Source organism: Saccostrea echinata, unplaced genomic scaffold (assembly GCF_033153115.1).
Source record: "Saccostrea echinata isolate AGI-Se365-2 ecotype Australia unplaced genomic scaffold, CSIRO_AGI_Sech_v1 ptg000008l, whole genome shotgun sequence".
In the NCBI taxonomy this organism is placed as follows: domain Eukaryota; kingdom Metazoa; phylum Mollusca; class Bivalvia; order Ostreida; family Ostreidae; genus Saccostrea; species Saccostrea echinata.
This window is the reverse complement of record NW_026889757.1, coordinates 5552467-5576335: the sequence shown is the minus strand read 5'-3', so window position 1 is coordinate 5576335 and position 23869 is coordinate 5552467. Positions and strand designations below refer to the sequence as shown.

At 34.2% G+C, this 23869-nt stretch overlaps 3 protein-coding genes and 1 non-coding gene across 4 annotated transcripts in view; 1 reads left to right on the top strand and 3 right to left on the bottom strand.

Moving 5' to 3' along the window:
* Nucleotides 1-23869, bottom strand: part of LOC133180983 (fumarylacetoacetate hydrolase domain-containing protein 2-like) — a 223724-nt gene that overhangs the window by 151946 nt on the left and 47909 nt on the right. The window lies entirely within an intron of this gene.
* Nucleotides 687-759, top strand: Trnat-ugu (transfer RNA threonine (anticodon UGU)). The gene has a single exon. It is a non-coding gene; the product is annotated as a tRNA-Thr (tRNA).
* LOC133181173 (neuronal acetylcholine receptor subunit alpha-7-like) lies at nt 5479-7305 on the bottom strand. Its single transcript, XM_061315713.1, has 2 exons — nt 6988-7305; nt 5479-6378 (listed from the first exon to the last, which is right to left on the bottom strand). The coding sequence occupies exons 1-2, from the start codon at nt 7303-7305 to the stop codon at nt 5479-5481; spliced, it is 1218 nt and encodes a 405-aa protein (XP_061171697.1).
* LOC133181172 (acetylcholine receptor subunit beta-like) lies at nt 15639-17041 on the bottom strand. The gene is made up of 2 exons (XM_061315712.1): nt 16718-17041; nt 15639-16547 (listed from the first exon to the last, which is right to left on the bottom strand). Exons 1-2 carry the CDS (start codon nt 17039-17041, stop codon nt 15639-15641), a joined length of 1233 nt encoding a protein of 410 aa, XP_061171696.1.

The following is a 23869-nucleotide window of genomic DNA, read 5'->3' as shown; positions in this document are numbered from 1 at the left end:
ATCATGCCAAATTTACCACGTGAATTACTAGTATCGAGATACATGTACTATGTTTACCTCTGCACCACATAACTTTCTGCAATTTTAAGTCGTATCGAACCACAAACTCAAAGTTATCTAAAATCGTGGTTTGTTATCTCACACGAAGGACGAAAATCGGTAATGTTGCTTTGTAGCTTTATTAAACATTGATTATACTCAACATGTTATGTGATAAAAAATTCATATTACACCGACAATTTTAATATACATGTGTATGTAGATTGCATTTTAAAAAAAAGAGATAGGTTTTTTTTTTTAAATTTTTCATGAAGCTTTGCTACGCCAGATACATTTTTACTCAATGTAAATGAATAATCACAAATTATTAGGATTATTGTGAAGTCGCCGTCAGTGTCAAGGTTAATGGTTTATTATTATTTTGTGATGCTTCTGAGACAATATTTGAAAAAAAAAAAAACAAGACATGTTCTTAGTAAATAATAGTATGACAACTTTAATTTAAAAGAAATAGGCTATGATTACATGCTGAGTTTTTATACTCGTGATACCTAAATTAAATACAGCCACCTTTTGGAAATTTTATGACAGCAGATTGAAAAATGTTTCATGTGTGGTTTTAATAAAATCAATTCAGTAATATGATGACGTAATTCCTACTTTTTAGACCTACATGGATTATATAAGCCTCCATAGCTCAGTGGTTAGAGCACTGGTCTTGTAAACCAGGGGTCGTGAGTTCGATCCTCACTGGGGGCTTGTATACACAGTGCGATTTTTTATAATGTTTTTGTAGGCCTATTTCAAGAATGTTTTAAATAATGTGGAACACGGGCATTTTATCAGAGAGAGAGAGAGAGAGAAGTACATTGTTTTAGAGTCTTGATTTTTCTTTAATCAAATACTTTTATTTTTTTTTTAGCGTATTACTGGCCAATTAGCCCTGAAGTTATATATTTCCTCATTCAGCAGTTTTACAATACGATAATCATATATACGTACCCAGAAATTGAAATAAAATAACAGCTTATATGTAGGAAAAGTGTCATGTTGTAAAGAACCACGCACGCTAACTCTCGATTCCCGCCTACATTTTACACCCATTTAATTCAATATAAATGGCAGTTTGGTCATTAAAACTTGCAATTGATTGAATGCAAAGAAGAGTCCATTGTTAATTGATTAATAATTTTAAAACCAGTGTTAAAAAATTAATTGCTCGTATTTACGACTCGTTTCAAAAGGGGGGTTGAAAATTTTATCCATTGAAATCAGGCTTTAAAAATCGCTAGATTTCCAAAAAACACATGGAAATGGAAAAACGATCCTTAAAACTTTCCGTATGTTTAACGAATGTAAAATTCAAAATAAAAAATTGATAAAAGACCTTATTTTATTCGTAATCGCCTTTGAAATTGATTATTAAATGACCATTTTCGCAGTTTTTTGTTTGTAAACATTATTCCCCCCGATGAAACAACAAAAGCTTTAATCGGTATGCATTTGTGAAATAACAATTCATTAAACCCATAAAAAGGAATTTTTGTTTCACGGGGGTTAAAAATATTTTCCGTTTCCCGTTGATTTCTATAGTGAAAAACGCAATTTTACCAAAATTAGAGTTATCTGTCTTAATTTTCCCAAATAAGTGATGTTTTATGAAAATTCACATAAATATCTATATAAATATGAAAAATCATTCAAATGTGTTAACTTTTGACTTGGAGGTAGGCGGCAGAACAATACTATCGTTCGCAGTTCTTTGGTTGAACTTGGCCTAGCAGTTCTAGAGAAGAAGAAAATGTGAAAAGTTTACAAAGACTACGACTCCAACAACGACAGACAACAGATAAAGGACTATATTCGGTAATGACCAATATTTGCCCCCAAGATCAAACTTTGACGGAGAAATGTATAATTATGTTCTAAAACAGGGGAATGTCTGCAGACTTCAAAGCACTGAATATTTTCATAAGCCATGACGCCATATGTTAGATATGACGTCAAAAAGATGACGTAAATTCAAAATTTCAATGATTTATACAGAAAAGGTGTATATTACGTCGATAATTTGAGTAAAAGTCACCGAGCGCAGGTCTGCTCCAACTCAATATTTTGATATAATATGTAGAATGATAATATCAATGAAATATGTAAATGTTGTTCTTGAGCAGGCCTGCGCTCTATAAATTTTATAGTAAAAATTGAATAAATTTTGTCCATTTTGTCCTTTTTCTGACCCCCCCCCCCCCCACAAAATTCGAATAGTTTTCGACGTCATAGAAACAAAAGTTGCCAATAATCTACTTCGAAACTATAATATTTTTTGTTAATTTAGATTTCTCACACAATATACATTGTATACAATTCAGCACATTTCAAGAAATTTTCAAAATATGACTTTTGTGGGGGCAAAAATATGCATATACCGCAAATAGTTCTTTCCATCAGAAAAGCTCAATTGAGCCTATGGCTCAAGTGAGCTAAAAACGAAAATTCCTTAACCTTATTGCATATCTGTAGAATATCAGAAATTATCTCTCCAAAGATAAATTGGCTACTCGACCCCAAAATGGCCCCAAGAGTCAAAATGAAAAATTCTAGAAACTTTTTGCACATCTACACTATGCAAAATGCAAGAGCAAGAAAAATACAGAGAACTAGATACGATCTCGCTGCGAGCAACGAGAGGTCTTCCGTCCGATTCTGAAAAAAAAACCGTAAATCGAGCTGAAAAAATTAAAAAAATAATTGGACACAAGGGGTATTGAACTCAAGTCGCCAGCATGAAAATCCAACGCGCTAAATACTACGCTATTGGGACAACTGCTCTAAATCTACTTGTATATACTTCTGCAATAGTGCATCTGTCTTAGAATTAAGAAAGGCGGGTCACCATTCATAATTTTGCGCCAAACGCCACGAGTTAATCTTCGCGCCTTTTCTTTGGAATGTTCTATTAAAAAGGTGTGATAGCTTGAATGAAATTAATAAAAGAACGTTCCAATTAGTTACTCTTTCATGAAAGGGTTGGAATGCTTCGCCAAAAAACAAACATCGCTTTACGACGGTCAAGGAATCAGACACCATTTATGTTCAATAACTTGCATCAGATCTTTGAGAAAAAAAATGTTTATATAAACTTCATTAAGCGATCTTTTAAAATATGGTTTTCTTACCTTTGTCTTTTCTATTAGTTTAATATGACACAAGTGTGCATGGGAAAACAGAGGTCACGTTTTACACTTACTATAGATATTGTCTCTTGAAAAACTATAATTACTTATAACCATGATTTAATATCTGTTTTTCTATTATGCAAAACAAAAGGTTTTAGATATCGTATTTCATTTGTACATGTAGTCTTCTCTTTTTTTACTTTGAGAACCGGCCAAAAGCAGTTATAGATGACGTTTGAGAACACATTGGCTTAAAACTGAATTTGACACAGAATTGCAACGTAACTACGACGTGACAATCCATGTATTCTTTAACTTTACTTATAACTATGATTTAAGATCTGTTTTTCCGTGGTGCAAAACAAAAGATAGTAGGTATCTTATTTCATTTGCACATTTAGTCTTTTCTTTTTCTACTTTGAGAACCAGCCAAAAACAATTTTAGTTAGACACAGAAATGCAACGTAAATACTACGTGACAATCAAAGCATCCATTTACATTTCATTTATCCTTATGTGACTTTCGTTCAAGCAAACGCTCAGCTGCCTCTTTAACCCCCTACTCGTAAAATATCGGAGTTGATTGAGACCCGCCTCAGATTTTCAAATGTTAATATCTAGAGTTTAGATTTATCAATATTAAAACAAATTATATAGTAAGCATTATAAGAAAGGTCTCTATTAACATTCCAAAAAGAAATGAAAAATTTTAAAAAACAAAAAAGTTAGAAAATTCGACTTTTTAAATTCGCATATGGTAACGACCGGAAGTCCTGACGACGAACGAAAGGTCACGTCCTGGATAGTACTTATCACGATCTATAATCCCTGAAAGTTTCACGTTGATATTTTTTACCGTTCTTGAGATTATCCGTGGACAAAATGTCATTTTAATTTCAGAAAATGGTTCGTAACTTGGCACCGGAAGCGAATTTCCAAAAAATCTCTCGGATAAAATAACTTCAGATAACAACACATTGTTTCCGTAAATTTCATGAAAATCCACCCAGTAGTCTCCAAGAAATCGCGTGCACAAAATTAAGTGGGCGGAAAAATAATAATAATAAGAAACAGTAGAATCACTATAAGGTCTTCCGTGAAGAAGGAAGACCTTAATAAGGTTTTAGATGAAAAATGACGTTTTTGGGCCCCAACTTGGCCCAGAGGTTAAAAATGAAAAATATCAAACCTTATTGCACATATACAGGATATCATCTGTCATATTTCGAAAGATAAATTGCCTTCTCCGTGAAATGTAGAGGGATTGAGGAAAAAGACTTTATAGAAAAACGTCGTTTTTCGACCCCCAATTGGCTCCCATGTTCTGAAACCTTATTGCACGTTTACAGGACACTACTAGTATCTATCATATTGCAAAAGATGAATTGACTATTGCTTAAAATATAAGAGGAGTTTGAGGGAACAGATAGTGTGACGGACGGACGGATGGACAGACAAGTGTAACAATAATATACTCGGACTTATTTTAGAAAGTGCAGGTACAATTATCTTTCGTTTGACATTCTCAAAATGTCTATTAAAATTTTCTTCAGAAATTATTTATCAAAATGAATGTTTGAACACAAGTATTTGCATAATTTATAATAAGAACAGTACACATCAGAAATATTTATATTGTCTTTCCTGATATACTTTATTTTAACAAATAAAATATAAAGTATATCAGGAGGGACAATATTAATAGTATTTGCAATCATCTTTAATTATAAGATTATATAAGATATAAGATTATAAGTGACATCCAATTAATTCTTTTTAGAAGCATTTAGTTATTACAACTCTCACTGTTATAAAGTTCAACAAAGTTTGGCATATTTTGATTTTCTCATTCGTACTTTTATGCCCCTTCTTTCTAAAGAAAGTTCGGGTATATTATTATCATCCACGTCCATCCGTCCATCTGTCACACTATACCTACATTTAAGAATATACGACTTTCATTTAATTTGTTGCTAATGACATATTCAAACATATTCAGAATTCATATTCTATACTGTTTACATATCAATCTTTTTTCTCTCCATCTCAAACATCTATTTATAAGTACTTCAAAGGATATGGCATTGTCTTTTTTCAGTGTTTGATCTATGTATCATAAGAGAAATTAGCATAAAATGAGAAAATCAAAATATGTGATTAACTAAGCATTTGGTTGAAAAGATTAACAATTTATGCAGGATTCAACAATACATAGCAGTCCCCCCCCCCCCCAAAAAAAAAAAAAGAAAAAAAAAGTTAATTATCGAATGGTTATAGTGCATACAGACTCATATTACTATTAGCTAGATATGTGCAAAAACAAAAACAACGTAACACCAACATTAATAAGAAAAAACATCCAAAAGCAAAGAAAGTCAATCGCTGATGAAACATCATTCCATTCAATGTCATGCTCATTGATCGCTTCTTCTTTTTCTTCACTTTTTACTACGATAACTGCGTCAACTTTTCCAGAAGAGCGGCACCCTTTGACGCATCTCAGACACTGCTCAAACCTGACAATTCCCACAAAGACCTTTGACATACCATGGTTACTCTTCCTGTGATGCAATCGCAGTTGTATTGCGGAGATAACAAGAACAAATGCCCCGATCAACATTTGAAGAACAAGGTAAACGCTAAGGAATGATGTATTTTCAGAATTTGCTGGTAATTCCTCACTAATTATAGTAAGAAATACCGCAAACGCCAGAAAAACAGTCACGGAGTACCCCATTTTCTCCCCTGCATCAACGGGAATGACGAAAACCAACAGACTCAAGAAGCCCAAACAGATAATAGGGAGAATCATATTTAAGACATAATACTGGGATTTTCGTTGTAGTTCAATAGTAAATGATATTTCTGATTCATAGGCGTCTCTTTTAATTTCAGAATTGGTTGACAACATTGTCCAAACACTGTTTTCCTCATATTCATAAAAGGATATCCCATTAGAAGATTTCGTAATTATAACTTCATTGACGGAATAGCTCCAAACTATAAATGTTATCTTGCATGTTTGTTTATCATAAGGGAAGTAAGTAATATCAATGGAACAGCGAGTTTCGAATACTTCGTACGGATACCACAGGATGTGTCCGGTGTTATGAACTGAGAGAAAGTAGAAGGATCCTCCCAATTCATGAAATCTCTCAAAGCCATTTTTCAGCACCAAATCTGGCTTCCAAATGTCGTTCTGAAATGATAAGATAATAAAATGATAATAACTACGATATGCATATTCATATGGGTAAGTTTATTGAGGTAAGGTTAACTTGTACACTTATACATGTAGTTCAATGAATATCAGCTCCATTTTAAAGACACCATAACTAAATGTAGATAAAAAAATATTTTATATCTTTTCACTAGAGAAATTAATGGCATCCATGTAAATTATTCCATGGCTCTATTGTAGTCATCTCATATTTATTGTTTGTTTGTATGTTGTTTAACGTCCCTCTCGAGAATTTTTCACTCATATGGAGACGCCACCACTTGCCGGTGGAGGGCTGCAAATTTTGTCCTATGCTCGGCACTTACGGCCATTGAGCAGTGAGGGATCTTTATCGTGCCAGCACCTACTGCGACACAGGACCTCGGTTTATACGGTCTCATCCGAAGAACCGGTCTCCACGTCCCACAGTGGAATTCGAACCCGCGACGTAAGGATCAACTCCTTACTTCGCGACTCTAGAGCAGACGCTCTAACCACTGCGCCACGCGGACGACCATCTCATATTTAAAAAAAACATTTGATACCATGATTTATTTGAAAACCTATTCAGTGATTACGAGTACAAACCTGAGGAAGAAAGATGGATTTTATGTCATTTCTGTTGACAGGATCCCATTGTAAGAGATCATCAATCCACGACAGACCCAGAAAACCTGTCGTCACCAGCTTTTCATTCACCTCATCTACCTGGTTAACACTGCAAAGGAACATACTGACATCAAGGATGATAGGGGAAAACTGGTCACTCACAGGACGGACTTTATGGCTGTAGTTGGCAAATAGATCTTCCATTAGACTGTTTACATCGGCAGGTGTCTGACTTTCCACACATCTCCCAAAGAGTGCCAACAGGAAAGTAAAATAGCCAGGAGAACGAACCAACATCGTTATATCCCAATCAAGCTGACAGAAATTAATACATGTACTTGTGAATGTAACTACACGTATGATCTTTTCCTTCAGAGTAAAGGTTGGTCATCTTTCAGAGTACATAAAAATCCATCATTACAAAGAAAATTCTTTAAACTGGATGAGGAAAGTATTTCTTACACGTTTGTACACTAGATATGTTTTTGGTGCATCAATTTCTTTTCATTGTAAAAGAAACAGTCCCAATTTCCGTTCAACGTTATAGGTTGTTAAAAGCTGAGTTGCAAGGTTATTATTATTAAGGATCACAATACCAAGAGATCACATTCCTTTTTAAAAGACCTCTTTATCAATTTCGTAAATATTGTAGTTTTTGATACAGGTTACATGCACCTTTGTATAAAGATATTCAATAGGACAGGATTAATGACATTTTAATGCATAGGTAATAGTTTATTATAACTGGATCTTTTATTTGTACTTTCCAATCACTAGATAATATCAGTTGTCAGGCTTACTTTTGTATAAAGAAGTATACTTTTAATGCCCTGCATTTAATGAAAAGAAATTGTTGGAGATACTAGACGGCCAAGAAAGTACTAGTCCTGGAACTGACAGAGACTGCATGTCTGCTGGTCGGGAGGGGGGGGGCAGTTGTGTGAAAAAACTTTGACATTTTCATGTTGTTATGTCCTCGAATGATATGTTGACCAGGCACGGCCAAGTAACCATATAAGCTGTCCAGGCACAGCCAAGTTTGGTTGAATAGTAGGGTTATAAAATTTAGGAGAAGCAGCATATGGAAAAATGAGATTCCTCTTAAGAGACCTCTATACACTGCACACTAAAGAGTTCTGACTTTGTGGAATTTTTATCCAGATAGACTAATCTGCCCTTTGATCTAGATAAAATAAATTGAAATGTACTGTTTATTACTTAATTTGTGATCAAATCAAGCATTCATAACATTTTAATAGGTCAAGATGAATAGATTGAACACTTCATTTGCAGGTATTTTGCCCACTTAAGTAAACAAGCATTCTGAGAGTATTGCATTAGCAATACTAGTCCCCTACCGGCAAGTGTAATCTGGTTCCCGTTAAGAATTGAAAATGCCATAATTCCGTCAAAAATTAATGAAGCGGGACGAAATGCAAACTTGATCTATAACTAATCAAGGTAAAGCCACATACCAAAAATCAGCTCAATATCTACAAGCGTTTAGAAGAAAATTGGGGAAAACCCGTAAAAATTGAAAAGGCCATAATTCCGTCAAAAATCAATGAAGCGGAACGAAATGCAAACTTGATCTGTAACTCATCAAGATACACTCACATACCAAAAACCAGCTCAATATCTGCAAGCGTTTAGGAAAAAAGTGCGGAAAACCAAGTGGGACAGACTGACAGACAGACAGAGGGACAGACAGACGGACAGACTCAGAGGAAACCTATAGTCCCCTCCGGTTTCACCGGTAGGGGACTAATAACAGCGACTTCTGTTCATTAGTACTTCATTGTCTTTGAACATTTTTCTTGGGCGTAAATGCAAGGTGCCCTATGTTGAAAATGTATTAGATAAACTCAGTATTTACACCTTTACACACTATAATTTTCTCAATCTCCAAAAAATCTTTTCCTTTGGTGTATAGAGGGTCCTTAATGAACCTTATTATTACTTTTCTATTCTTAAAAAACGAATCCCTACGTCGAGGTTCAAGTGGTCAGCTATTTTTTTGACCTGTCATAAACAAAAAGTGAGTAGAATCATTTAAATGCTAATTCAAATTTTATTGCGCTTAGTCAACCTATCATGTGAGAAATAATACATTTCGATCTTTTGAAAAACTCATTGAATGCATTTCTTAATAAACCAAAAAATTCTATCCTCAGTAGTTTTTTTTTGTTGATGTTCAAAAAAGATTAAAATTTCGGTCATGGACATGTCCTATATATTAAGAGGATTTTGAAAATCGCATTTCTTATTCGTAAAGGATATTATAAACTGCATGGTGAGAAATGAAGACTTTATTTAAATGTGCACATGTTTTTACAGTGTTCTGCAAACTATGGATTGTTATTAGTCCTCTACCGGTGAAACCGGAGGGGACTGTAGGTTTCCTCTGCGTCTGTCCGTATGTCTGTCTGTCTAGCTGTCTGTCAGTCTGTCCCTCTTGGTTTTCCGCACTTTTTTCCTAAACGCTTGCAGATATTGAGCTGATTTTTGGTATGTGAGTGTATCTTGATGAGTTACAGATCAAGTTTGCATTTCTTTTCACTTATTGATTTTTGACGGAATTAGGACCTTTTCAATTTTTAAGGGGTTTCCGCAATTTTTTTTCTAAACGCTTGTAGATATTGAGCTGATTTTTGGTATGTGACTTTACCTTGATTAGTTATAGATTAAGTTTGCATTTCGTTCCGCTTCAGTGATTTTTGACGGAATTATGGCATTTTCAATTTTTAACGGGAACCAGATCACACTTGCCGGTAGTGGATTAGTATTGCTAATGCAATACTCTCAGAATGCTAGTTTGTCCCCTACCGGTGAAACCGGAGGGGACTATAGGTTTCCTTTGAGTCTGTCCGTCCGTCTGTCTGTCCCTCTGTCTGTCTGTCAGTCTGTCTGTCCCACTTGGTTTTCGGCACCTTTTTCCTAAACGCTTGCAGATCTTGAGCTGAATTTTGGTATGTGAATGAATCTTGATGAGTTAAGATCAAGTTTGCATTTCGTTCCGCTTCGATGATTTTTGACGGAATTAGGACCTTTTCAATTTTTCAGGGTTTTCCGCAATTTTTTTCTAAATGCTTGCAGAATGATATTGAGCTGATTTTTGGGATGTGACTTTACCATGATGACTTACAAATCAAGTTTGCATTTCGTTTCACTTCACTGATTTTTGACGGATTAATGCATTTTCAATTTTTAACGGGAACCAGATTACACTTGCCGGTAGAGAACTAGTATTGCTAATGCAATACTCTCAGAGTGCTTGTTTTGCTTTATTTTGATTGTACCTAAGAAATATTTGATAATATAGTTAAACCTGAAAATAATATCCATCAGTTAATCTGTTAAAGATAATCGACAGGTGTTAACCTGAACAGTTTCATTCCTTCTGCTTTGATGGGCATGAATGATGCATTTGAGAACGACCCAAGACTTTTTCGTTCAAAAGCACTGGTTATATCTTTGTATCCATGAACAGGGCCGTTGGAAGAAATTTTAGAAATTTTCAGTTTAGGGTGGACACTATCTAGGAAAAATTCCTTATCGAGCATTGAAAAATTATCAGAAGTTAATATTTACATGATTTAGGGGCACAAGCATCAAATCAAAATAACATGAATTCTCTGGAAACAGAAAAAATACGTTAAAATACGGCGTTGTAGGTTAGAACTTCCAGTGTTAAATTTTATTGTAGTCAATTACATGTACATGTATTATGTAGAACAGCAAAGAAGAATAATTAAAAAAAAATCGTGTTTTTTTCTGCAAAATTGGCGGTGTATTAAAATACTCGTAGGCGATGTGTTTTCTTTAAAAATCAACCTGTAATATAATCAAATCTTTGTCCGCGACTTTCAGCAAGAAAATACATTAAAGTGATATTTTGCGTATTCCAGACCGTGTGATTTGAAGTCACATGTGCTTTCGTTTTTTTCTTTTAAAAAAAAAGTATGCTGTAAACGCGCACCATTTGGCACAGACCCGTAGGAAGCAATTTCAGTGGGGGGGGGGGGGGGGCACAGCCATACATTTTCAGTTGAGGGGGCACTATCAACTACCAAAAATTTCTTGACAAGCAAAAAGAAAAAAAAAAAATTGAGGGTGCACAAGGACATAGTATCTATGTTCTCTATAGTAATCTATATATCGGCAAAATTATGGGGGGGGGGGGCACAGCCCCCCCCGTGCCCCCCCTCCCCCGGTTCCTACGGCCATGAAACTCTCATATCTTATGATATCTTAAAGTCATATATGGCGTATATTTTAAGTTCAGACGAACTAAAATTAAAAAGATCTTTCTATTTGTTTTATTACTTTATATAAAGATGGGACTTTCCTTTAAATACACAGTTTAAATCAATCACGTTTCAAAGATATTTGAAAGGATGACTGCACTTAACGCCTGTTTTGGGGTCTTTTTCGGTTACTTCTCTTGCTTTTATATCTAAACCTTATCTCACTTTTGTGTGTTTATGAAAGAATACTGTCAATTTGGAACCACATTTAAATCTTAAAATGATTTTAGACTGTGATACAATAAAATGATTCAATGTTTTTTGTCCTTACTGCTTTCCAAATATAGTGAATTTACACTTACCTGCCCTTGATTGAACATTAGCTATGCATGAGAGGTGGAGCTAACATTGTAAGAATGGGTCTAAAATTAGACTTGATAAATAACAATGACATGTTTGAAAAAAAAGAACGTGATCACTCTTTCCAGTCTCCCTCTCCATTCTGTATGGCACAAATACACTTCTGACAAAGGTTTCAAAACGAAATTAACAATATGAGCACGTCAATGTAATTAAAGCAGATTTTATATCAATGCCAGATGACTTAACGTGTTCGAACACAGTGTCCTAGTTAACACAAAACATGCTACCTTTACAAGTCACGTGACGGAATTTAGTATTCACAAAGTTACCTGAAGTAAGAAATCACGTGGTGAATTATAATATTCAACATGTCACAATCCTTGGTTACAACACAGAGAGCGAATGTAAGAAGAAGCAGTTTTTTCTCTTTTTAATCATGAGCGCATGTTTGTCTATTAATCTCCTTTTAACACATTATTATTTATGCAAATATACAACTACTGTTAAACGTAGAACAATAGACAAACATGCGCTGACTATGTATAAAGTCAGTAAAAAAGTGGGCGTCCTCATTATCAAACGGAGATTCAAGAAATTGTGATGATCCCTGCCTTTGAAAACAGATTTGAACTTCGTAAATACACACTTTTATTAAACGTAACTACATAAAGTTGTAGATTGGATGTTGACCATTCTTGCAATGAAAAGAAAAATGCTTGTTTTGAAAGTTTACTTTGTCGCAAATTCCGCATGTCCTTAAGTGCAGTCATCCTTTAAAACAATAACCGATTTATTAACCGACTCCTCATTTAATTAACAGACAGTTTAAACTAAGTCTAACTATGGAAACATGAGGTTATTCAAGTTCAAAATGGGTGAAAATTTTAATTTGAATGTAAATAACATATATCATGATTATCTACACTCAATCTCGTATTTTTATTTTTTAGCTCAGATACGCCATATATTGCTTTAAGATCTATCTTAATGCTATTCTTCTCTTCTTAAGACAACTAGATACCTGTCTTAAGTCTAAAGTGAACATGGCGACAGCATAGCTTTTCGGTAAAAAACGATGGATTTTAAAAGAGAACGGTTTTTAGAGATAGAACAATACTTTCAATACTTTGGACTATATCAAGCCAGTCGGAACAATGACCCCCCCCCCCCCACTCCACCTAATAATTTTGCCAATAATTATATAATTATATGATAGAAAACATAAAATGTAGCTACGTTATGGTTGCGCCCCATAATTCTTTCAAGGCATTTTTTGCTTGGTTGTGTCTCCTTCCGACTGAAATCCCCCCCCCCCAAAATTGCTTTTTACATCCATGTACATGCAAATGTACAATAGAAAATATTTAAACACTTTATGTGCAAAATACAACAAATGTGCAGCAGGTGCTAATATTCGTACAATTATAGAAAAGTTCACACGGCTCCAGTTCAATAAATAAATAGAATTAAGGGCCAGACGATATTTTGCTATTCTGCCAAAATTATACAAAGAGGATAATGTTTCCAAATCACCTGCAAATACCAATGTTAATTTGTGTATTTAAAACAAATTGTTTGGTCCTAATTTTTATACTGAATTATTATCGGATTACTCCTCTTCATAGGTGTCACCGTATCTATGAAAATCATCATTTCGAAAAACTAGGAGTTCGTTATAATGACCATGTTTGCAGATGCATGTTCAACCTAGCTGTCGTTCGATCGATGGTCACTGAGAATCTCGGCCCAAGTATACTATACGTTTAAGTAGTTCCGGGGAACATGGCGCATTTATTTAAAAAATCTGACGTTAATTTGTATTCATTTTTAAATTATTTGAATAATAATTTGTATTAACTAAAACAATAAATTAAATCAATGTGAAAGAAATAAGCAGTAACTGTTATTGAAAGTTTAAAATACAGGTCGAGGGAATTGCAGGCAAGCTAATGAATTTGTGTCCAGTAGACAGGTCAGTAGGTCGACAGGTCAGTAGGTCGACAGGTCAGCAGGTCGACAGGTCAGCAGGTTAGCAAATAAACGTGTACAGGTTGACAGATCGACAGATAAGCAAGTTAGCAAATGAGCATGTGTACAGGTCGACAGGTAAGCAGGTTAGTAAATAAACGTGTACAGGCCAACAAGTCAGCGGGTCAACAGGTAAACATGTCGACAAGTCAGCAGGTCGAAAGGTAAGCAGGTCGACAGGTCAGCAAGTCGACAGGTAAGCAGGTTATTGAATAAATGTGCACAGGTCAACAAGTCAGCGGGTCGACAGGTCAGCAGGTCGACAGGTCAGCAAGTCGACAGGTTAGCAGCTCGACAGGTCAGCAGGTCTACAGGTAAGCATATTAGCTAATAAACGTGTGTACAGGTCGACAGGTAAGCAGGTCAATGTAATTTTATTAGATTTAAAAGTGTACAGGTAGACACGGGAATAGCCAGCAAGTATGCAAATGAAATCGTGGTATTTTGGTAAAAATATATTTAAACTTTCAGTTGTATATTAATATATCAACTTAAATTAATTTGATTTATGACATGCGATATCCTTAAATCTAAATAACTTTGAAACCATAGTAAGAATTTAAATAACGAAATTTAACAAGTTTGAACGGGTCAAGTGTAATTGAATAACTGTGGTGAACATCTATACATACATGTATCGACCTGCTGACCTGTCGACCTGCTGACCTGTCTACCTGTTGTCCTGTTTCCCCATATTTATCGTTAATTCAAAATTTAATGAATATGTATATTATGTAAATGTTATGAATAAATATGTAACTACAATAAATATTCATTACTTTAATAGGGTAGATACGAGGACTATTTACTCATTTTGTTAAAACTGAAAATCCGCAGGAACTACAATACCGTATACTGCACTTGACCTATTTTTTTTTAAAGCAAGTTAAAAGACAAATGAACAAAGAATCATATCATCAATATGTGTGAAAAGAGTCAAAACACGGAATATATATATAGTGTAAACTGCATGAGGATTATAAATTTAATGAAACTATCCTTGAAGAGTTTTCTTTAAATCTTACACAGGTAAAAGTAAAGCTATTTTGAAAAGTACATTGGAGTATTTTCCGTTTATGGGCATTTCAGCAAAAGATAACGCATACGTACTACTCTTATTAACCTACTGAAAATGGAAAGTATTGGGGAAGCAATCAAAATTTTATTTGTTTAGATTTTTGTATTTTGTTAGCCTCTCGTTGATTTTTTTTTCATTTTTTTTTTAACATTTTTTTTTACCTAACAACCGTGTTAAAAAGGGGGCATCTTGCTGTCACAGTAGATTGGTCCTTTTTGAATTTAGTGTCGGAAGCATCTGTACATTCTTCTGTTGTTTTGAGGCCCAAACAGTCTTTGTCACTAAAAAAAAATTGTTGGGATCTTTGCAAGTCTATTAAACTTTCCTGTTCCTATTTCCTAAAGTCGTTGAATTGGTCCTATATGATACTTCTCAAGGTATTGACTAATTATAAATCTAAAAGAAGTTTTTATTTCCAGTTTATGGCATGTTTTAAGATATGATTTAGAGATTCCGAATTGCTAATAATATTTGTCCTTGGAATTTCAACAAATCTTGTACACACTTAATGGTTTGTAAACTTTTTCTTTCATTTTTTGTTTGTTTGTTTGCTTTTTAATTATTTCAGAAATGTTCCTTCCAACTCTCTAGATACCAGCTATTTTTCCATTTGATTTGGCGTCGAAGCTAATGCAATCGTCAACCTCGCTCTCTTATTCTTAACGTTTTGTCTTCATGTACAAATGCATGACTTACACTATCATTCTCAAACACATTTTCATTTGAAGATGCTTCAATATGTCATCCTCGCACTCTTCTTTCACTAGCACTACACCTGTCTCATTCATGAACATATGACTGATCTACAATGCCGGTGTTAAACACTTCAAACATCTACAGCAATAACTCCTTACTTGATCAAAATATCAATAAAAGAAGTAAAGGAAAAGAAACCAAAATAATGTGAACTGCATCTATCCAGAAGTAATGTAAGCAAAAAGAAAAATGGTCAAAGCTGTGTTACCTAAGAGAAAAATCCAGAAACAAAGAAAGTCAATAGCAGAAGTGACATCGTTCCAGTCAATATCAGAGTCATCCGAAACGACTTCATCTTTATTGTCGTCGCTACAATCCATTGGTTTAACGTCTGTGGTGTTTGAAGAGCGACATGATTTTTTGCATCTCAAGAACTGTTCAAATTTTACGATATAAATAAAGAACTTGGCTATACCAACGCTGCTTTTTCTGTGATGTAGTCGAAGTTGTACTGCGGTGATGACAAGAATGAAAGCTCCAATCACCATTTGAAGAATGAGATAAAAACTCAGAAAAGACGTACTTTCAGAATTGACTGGTAATTCCGCGCTGATCATGGTCAGAAAGACTGCAAAGGATAACAACACTGTCACAGAGTAGCCCATCTTTTCTCCTGCATCAGCTGGGATGATAAAAACCAAAAGGCTTAAAATTCCAAGACATATAACAGGGATAATCATATTCATGACGTAATACTGAGGTTTTCGTTTCAAATTAAGGATAAAAGTAATCTGTGATTCGGTTCCATAGTTGCTTATAACATTACTCGTAGACTCCACTGTCCATACACTGTTTTCTTCGTATTCATAAAAAACTAATCCCCCTGAAGATTTTGTGATGCTTACTTCAACGGAAACATAACTCCAAACAATGAAAATGATATTACATGTTTGCTTGTCGTAAGGAAATCGAGTAATGTCAATGCTGCATCTGGTTTCGAACACCTCGTACGGCCTCCACTGCACCAGTCCATCGTTACCTACATGAACGTAGTAAAAATCTCCACCCATCTCTTTAAACTTCGTGAAGCCATTCTTCAGTACCAGGTCTGGTTTCCATATGTCATTCTAAATTAAGAGGAAAATTATCACTTTGAAATTCATATGGAAGTTCTGTTGAAAAGAAATTCCGAAAGCAGGTTTCAAAGGAGTATTTAAAGTATTAAATTGTTTTTAATATTTAAAAAATAAAATGTTTCTAATACCGAACACTCTTTCAAAAACAAAGAAAAATGTACCTGCATTAAAAATATGTAATTAATATTGTTGTTGGTTGCAGAGCTCCATGTCAAACCTTCATCAGTCCAAACAGCATAGATAAAACCCGTTGTAACAAGTTTTTCTGCCACCTCATCAACTGAATTGACTCCACAGAGGTTAAAACTTAAATCAAGCTTAAGGGTTTGACTCTGGTCACCTACAGGGCGCACTCTTTTGTCGTAGTTAGTTAACAGGTCTTTAGTCAGTTGCCTCACGTTCGCAGCAGAGGTACATAAAACATTTCGAATAAAACACAGAGAAATACCAGTTAGTAACACCATCAACCTGATGTTCATCTCCATTTTTTTAAATTAATATTTTAAATCACTACCAAAAAGCGCGCCATTTGACATACAAATGTATGTATAAATGTAACTGAATCCAGTATAAAAAATATTGAGGGTTTTCTTTCAACTTATATGTTCTTATATTGTGAATATAATTCCTTTTTAGCCACAGTTAAATATTTGGGCGGAAACAGATTATATATGTTCATAGGTCACAGTGACTGATTTTATTAATCTGATTTAATCAGATTCTAATCCACTACATTTGTTATTAGTATTTATAACATTAAAGTATAAACTTATTAGAAAAACTTATTTACTGATCTGTTGAAATTCAAAAATTTAATTTAAATCCGCGGTCGGATTGGTTTTGGGGTATGAAAATTAAACACACACGCACACACACACACAGCCTTACAAAAATTCGTATCTCTTTTAACTCTATTGGGATTGACATATATCATTCTTATTTTAATAAATATTCTTTTTTTTTAATTTAAATTTTTGGGCCAGATATTGAGATTTGTATCGTTATTTTTGTCATTATTTAAAGAAAATTCTCGAATGATCGTCATAAACTTTATCATTATTGTTTTTTTCTTCAGTTGATCTGTGTTTTTCCTTGATACTGATAGAAAGATAGATTTTTGATGTTTGGGTAGACGCTGAACAAAAAATTTGGAATGGCCTAATTATAATGGGTTAAACATTTAGAACGCTCTTTGTGCCAAGTTCGACAAATCGGCAACAGATGCTAATATTTGTTAAACTACATAGAAATTTTAAGAATAAAACTGCTTAAAGTTAATGTTTGGCTTTTTAATTTAGTCAGTCGTGTTAAGCCACTTGTCTAGATGCGAAATTGGAATAAAACAAACCATACTAAGAACTTTTATGTTTTATTGTTTCATGTATTTATTTTGTTTTATTATCGGCCGCAGGTTTGTGCGCGCATATAAGGAGGAAATGAAACATTATTTTTTATTGCTTTAATAGAATAATTCCTTCATGATAACATACATATTTTTTTTTTAATAAAATACCGTGGAATCACTAATTTTCGAGGGGGTAATCTTTGTTGTCTGAACAGACCCATGAATTCATATCCCCCACGAAATGTTAAAATTTCGTACTATAGTAAAGTGGTTCTCCTTTAACCACGAATTCAAATCCCTCGAACCAGTAATTTTTCCTTAAACCACGGAAATTTGACAACTCGAAAATATGATTTTACAGTATTCTAAATATTTCTTCATACTAAGTCTTGATTGTTATCCCCTCGCAACGGAGTTGCGGAGGGGATATACTAACGCGCTATGTGTGTGTGTTAGTTAGCGGGTGGGTTAGTTTTTCCTTGTGCGAAACGGAAGTAACCGAAGTGACGTAATTTGCACCGGGATCGAATGTTGCCTTGATATATGTATATTTCTAATTTATTCATCCATTGTCTGATCTTCTCATATTCCAATCAAATAAATAAAACTGAACGAGGGGGATAATAAAATATACAGTATTTATTTGCTTTTCCAAGTGTAAATTATACATGTAATTGAATTGTGTGCAATCACAACCTACGGCATGACAAATAATAAAACGTAAGGGGTAATTTTAATAACAATGCGATTGCCCTTTGGATATGTATAAGTTTAAATCAAAATATACATGCTGTGCAAATGAGGCGAATGGAAAAATTACGGTTCGATGTCGTTGAATATTGGTCTGCATATGATTTTAATAGAAATGTGATAAAACAGCTAGACCCCCATCCTAAAAGCCAGTATCGTTCGGCATTATTTTATACTTTAATGTAATATAATATACCAAACTCTGTTCCTAAGGCATTGTTTAATACCCCTGATATAAAAAGTTAACAAACTTCGAAATTTTATTTTTCGCAAAACACCGGGACCCAACTCTCATAGCTTAAGTGTACCTTTGTGAACACTTCAGTTTCCAGTTCCAGATAAGATGCATATTTTTTTACTTTAACTCATAGGCCAAATACATGAAGCTCCATGCAATAAAAGAAATGCAAGATGTTTGCTTATCATGCTTATTCACATTCTTATGATTTATCCCTCTGTCGGCGTAACTAGCAATTTTTGTTACTTAAATGTACGTGTATACCTATAAATATTTTAAACCTCCAATATCTTTCGGACAATACTAAATACTGTTCCTTTAATTACCAAAAGATCTAGATAGTTTTAATCCGAACTAACAAACTGGAGGCATTAAAAAAATATATACCTTCGGAACGATCTAAATGTGTCTCGGGACAAGTCCTCACCACAATAAGGGTCCATGGGACAATATCATTTTTTACAATACAATATTTATTGGCGCAAACACAATTGCAATAATTGGCAAAGGCACAACATACAAGAATCATCAACTGTTCATATTGTCATATTGTAATTTTTGAATTTACCGGGTGGTAGTAAATACAACAAGAGGCCCATGGGCCACATCGCTCACCTGAGCACACTGGCTAGACTAAGGCACAAATCAGTTCAGTAATGAACGGCAGGGGGGGGGGCTTGAATTTTAAACTTTGTAAAACTTTCGATCCCCCATTGGGCCCCCCTACCCCCCCCCGGGGGGTCATCATTTGAACAAAATTGAATCTACACTACCTGAGGATGCTTCCATATAAATTTGACTCATCTTGGCTTTGCTGTTCTTGAGAAGAAGATTTTTCCTATATATTTCTATGTAAAACTTTGATCCTCCATTGTGGCCCCGCCCTACCCCCGGGAGCCATGATTTGAACAAAATTGAATCTACACTTCCTGAGGATGCTTCCATATAAATATGACTCTTCATGGCTTTACTGTTCTTGAAAAGAAGATTTTTAAAGATTTTTCCTATATATTTCTAAGTAAAATTTGGATCCTCCATTGTGGCCCCGCCCTACCCCGGGGGTCATCATTTGAACAAACTTGAATCTACACTACCTGAGGATGCTTCCATATAAATATGACTCTTCATGGCTTTACTGTTCTTGAGAAGAAGATTTTTCCTATATATTTCTATGTAAAACTTTGATCCTCCATTGTGGCCCCGCCCTACCCCCGGGAGCCATGATTTGAACAAAATTGAATCTACACTTCCTGAGGATGCTTCCATATAAATATGACTCTTCATGGCTTTGCTGTTCTTGAGAAGAAGATTTTAAAAGATTTTTCCTATATATTTCTAAGTAAAATTTGGATCCTCCATTGTGGCCCCGCCCTACCCCCGGGGGTCATGATTTGAACAAACTTGAATCTACACTTCCTGAGGATGCTTCCATATAAATGTGGCTCTTCATCGCTTTACTGTTCTTGAAAAGAAGATTTTTAAAGATTTTTCCTATATATTTCTATGTAAAACTTTGATCCTCCATTGTGGCCCCGCCCTACCCCCGGGGGTCATGATTTGAACAAACTTGAATCTACACTACCTGGGGATGCTTCCATATGAGTTTCATCTTTCCTGGCCCTGTGGTTCTTGAGAAGAAGATTTTTTAAAGATGCTATTCATTTTTCACTAATTCTTAATTATCTCCCCTTGAAAGAGGGCGTGGCCCTTCATTTGAACAAATTTGAATCCCCTTCACCCAAGGATGCTTTGTGGCAAGTTTGGTTGAAATTGGCCCAGTGGTTCTGGAGAAGAAGTCGAAAATGTGAAAAGTTTACAGACAGACGGACAGACGGACTACAGACAAAATGTGATCAGAAAAGCTCACTTGAGCTTTCAGCTCAGGTGAGCTAAAAATTACAATATTGTAATTTTTGTATTTACTACCACCCGGTAAATTCAAAAATTACAATATGACAATACATTTAAACAATATTCTAATATGAAGATATGCATAAATCATACAATCATTTGTACAATAATTATGTAATACAATCATTTCTAGATATATGACATTTTTTAATAAATGAGTGTGTTATTTTCAGTATTTCAGGGCATTGGCTATTAAAGCAGAGCAGAACTCATTTAGTATAAGACATATTTGATATTTTCCCTTGAAAAAAAAATCAACAAATTCCTTTCAAAAGTTTACCTATGATTATTGTATTTTTGGCCGTTGAATAGAAAATGAATTTCATCTTCAATCTCTCCTGTGTTGCAAATATTACAAAATCTTTTATCTGTGGGTATAGACAAATGTCTCCCTTTTTCTATGACAAGATAATGTGCACTAAGTTTCAACCTGTTAATAATTGATCTTTCTGTTCTCTTTTTTAATATATCAGTGTATCCACAGCGTTTAAAATGATCAAAAACAATTTGGTAAAATTTTAGTTTTGGTGAATTATGAATCTTTGCATATTCCTCTTGTAAGCATTGATCTGATATTCTTTGATTTATGCTTCTTATAAGTGGTTTTATTGAATTTTCTTTTTAAGTAATGAATGAAAATCCTAACTTGTTGAAAATTGAAAAAAAATATTTTTAGTCCAAGAGTTTGTTTCAACTGTTGCTTTATAGATTTTAAATGCTAAAGTATTCTTGGAAGTAATAAGATGGCTCCAAAATTTTATATATAAAAAATGTATTTTTGTCCACAGAGGATGTCTACCTAAATCTGCTCTGCAGGGAGCATTAGTAGTTTTACAATGTACTCCTAAAATTTCCTTAATAAATTTCATGTGAAATTATTATCATAAATACCCCAGATCTCACAGCAATAAAGAAGAACTGGTGTTACAATAGAGTCAAAAAGTTTTTCCAAAAGTTTACATGGGTTATCCAAACCAAGGGTTTTCTTAATCTTAAAATAAGCTTTCTTGGCCTTTTCCATAAGTACTGACATAGCTAAATTCAGATTTCCATTACATTTTAAAGTTAATCCAAGATAACAAAACTTTAATACTGTTTGAAGGACACTTCCATTATATGTAAACTCATTGATACAAAGTTTACATTTGAGTTAAAAATAAGGACTTTAGACTTCTCAACATTAATCTGTAGTTTCCAATTAGAACAATATGTTTCGAGAATGTTCAAACAATTCTGTAACCCAGTCTTACTTTCAGATAATAAAACAATATTATCAGCATATAATAAACAATTTACAGAGATTTCACCAATTTGAACAGGATCACAATTGCCTGTTTAAGTTCATCAACAATACTATTAATTAATAAAAATGTTGAAGAGAGATGGGCTTAAGATAACGCCTTGCTTAACACCACATTCAGATGAGAATGCTTTACTGAGACCATTAGCAAACTTTATCTTGGTTTTTGTATTCTCATACATAGAAAATATAATATTGAACTTTTTGGTGTGTATATTGGATTTCAGAAGTTTATAATAAAGTCCAACCCTCCATATAGTATCAAATGCTTTACGGAGATCGATGAAAGCTGCATAAACTTTTTGCTTTTTGTTTTTATAATTCTCCGATATAGACTTCATTGTAAAAATATGATCTGATGTTCTGCTTTTTTCTTTGAAACCAATTTGATTTTCACTAATTAGTGATGTATCCTTGATAAAATCTAGCAATCTGAAATGAATAATCCTATTAAAAAGTTTCCCTAAGTTTGATGTGATGGAAATACCTCTGTAATTACAAGGATCAAGTTTGTTACCAGATTTATGTAAGAGTACCAGAATACTTTCATTCCATAGAGTAGGAAATTGCCCTAATTTTAAAATAAAGTTGAACATTTTTTGTAGTGGCTTCAGTAATATACTACCTCCATTTTTTAACATTTCATTTGAAATAAAATCCATGGATGTACTTTTACCTTGTTTTAGATTTTTTATGGCATTCATTATTTCTTGAGTTGTAATTGGGGGGGGGGGGGGGGGGAATAACACCATTCTCTAGTTTCTGTTTTAAAACATTAAACTGTTCTGCAATGAATTTGTGGAAATCATTCAGATTGCGCTTTTCAGTATTCAGTGTTTTGAAATACTGATAAAATGTTTTACAGGGAAGATCAGGAGAAGTGTTATACATATTTTGCATTTTATCTAGTTTGTGCAACATTTTCCAAAATGTTTTGGGATTGGTATCAAGATTGTTGTTAATTTCATGACATTTTTTTGTTGTTTGTATGATTTTTATGCCCCCGGATCGAAAGATCCCGGGGGTATATTGTTTTTGTCCTGTCTGTCTGTTTGTCTGCTTATCTGTTTATCTGTTTGTCTGTTTGTCTGTTTGTCCGTTTGTCTGTTTGTCTGTCTGTCTGTTGTCAACTTTAACCTTGCCCATAACTTTTGATTGGTTGGAGCTATGACTTTCATATTTCACATGTGTATTCCTTGTGACAAGACCTTTCTTTGGGTACCATCATATTTGACCTTTTGACCTTGACCTTGGAGTTTGACCTACTTTTGCAAAATTTTATGAGACTTTAACCTTGGCCATAACTTTTGAACAGTTGGTGCTTAGGGTTTCAAACTTCACATGTGTATTCCTTGTGACAAGACCTTCCTCTGGATATCAACCACTTTGACCCTTTGACTTTGACCTAGGAGTTTGACCTACTTTTGAAAAACATTAACCTTGGCCATAACTTTTGAATGGTTGGAGCTAGGGCTTTCATACTTCACATATGTAATCCTTGCGACAAGACCTTCCTTTGGATATCAACCACCACTTTGACCTTATGACCTTGACCTAGGAGTTTGACCTACTTTTGAAAAACTTTAACCTTGGCCATAACTTTTGAATGGTTGATGCTAGGGCTTTCATACTTCACATATGTAATCCTTGTGACAAGACCTTCCTTTGGGTACCAACCACTTTGACCCTTTGACCTTGACCTAGGAGTTTGACCTACTTTTGAAAAACTTTAAACTTGGCCATAACTTTTAAATGGTTGGTGCTAGGGC

Bases quoted from the DNA above. Each gene is read 5' to 3' on its own strand.
- LOC133181173 (XM_061315713.1), bottom strand. From the start codon at position 7,305: ATGTTGGTTCGTTCTCCTGGCTATTTTACTTTCCTGTTGGCACTCTTT. The intron at 6,379-6,987 runs GTTTGTACTCGT...TTATCATTTCAG, and splicing joins AATCCATCTTTCTTCCTCAG to AACGACATTTGGAAGCCAGA.
- LOC133181172 (XM_061315712.1), bottom strand. From the start codon at position 17,041: ATGGAGATGAACATCAGGTTGATGGTGTTACTAACTGGTATTTCTCTG. The intron at 16,548-16,717 runs GTACATTTTTCT...CTCTTAATTTAG, and splicing joins ATTACATATTTTTAATGCAG to AATGACATATGGAAACCAGA.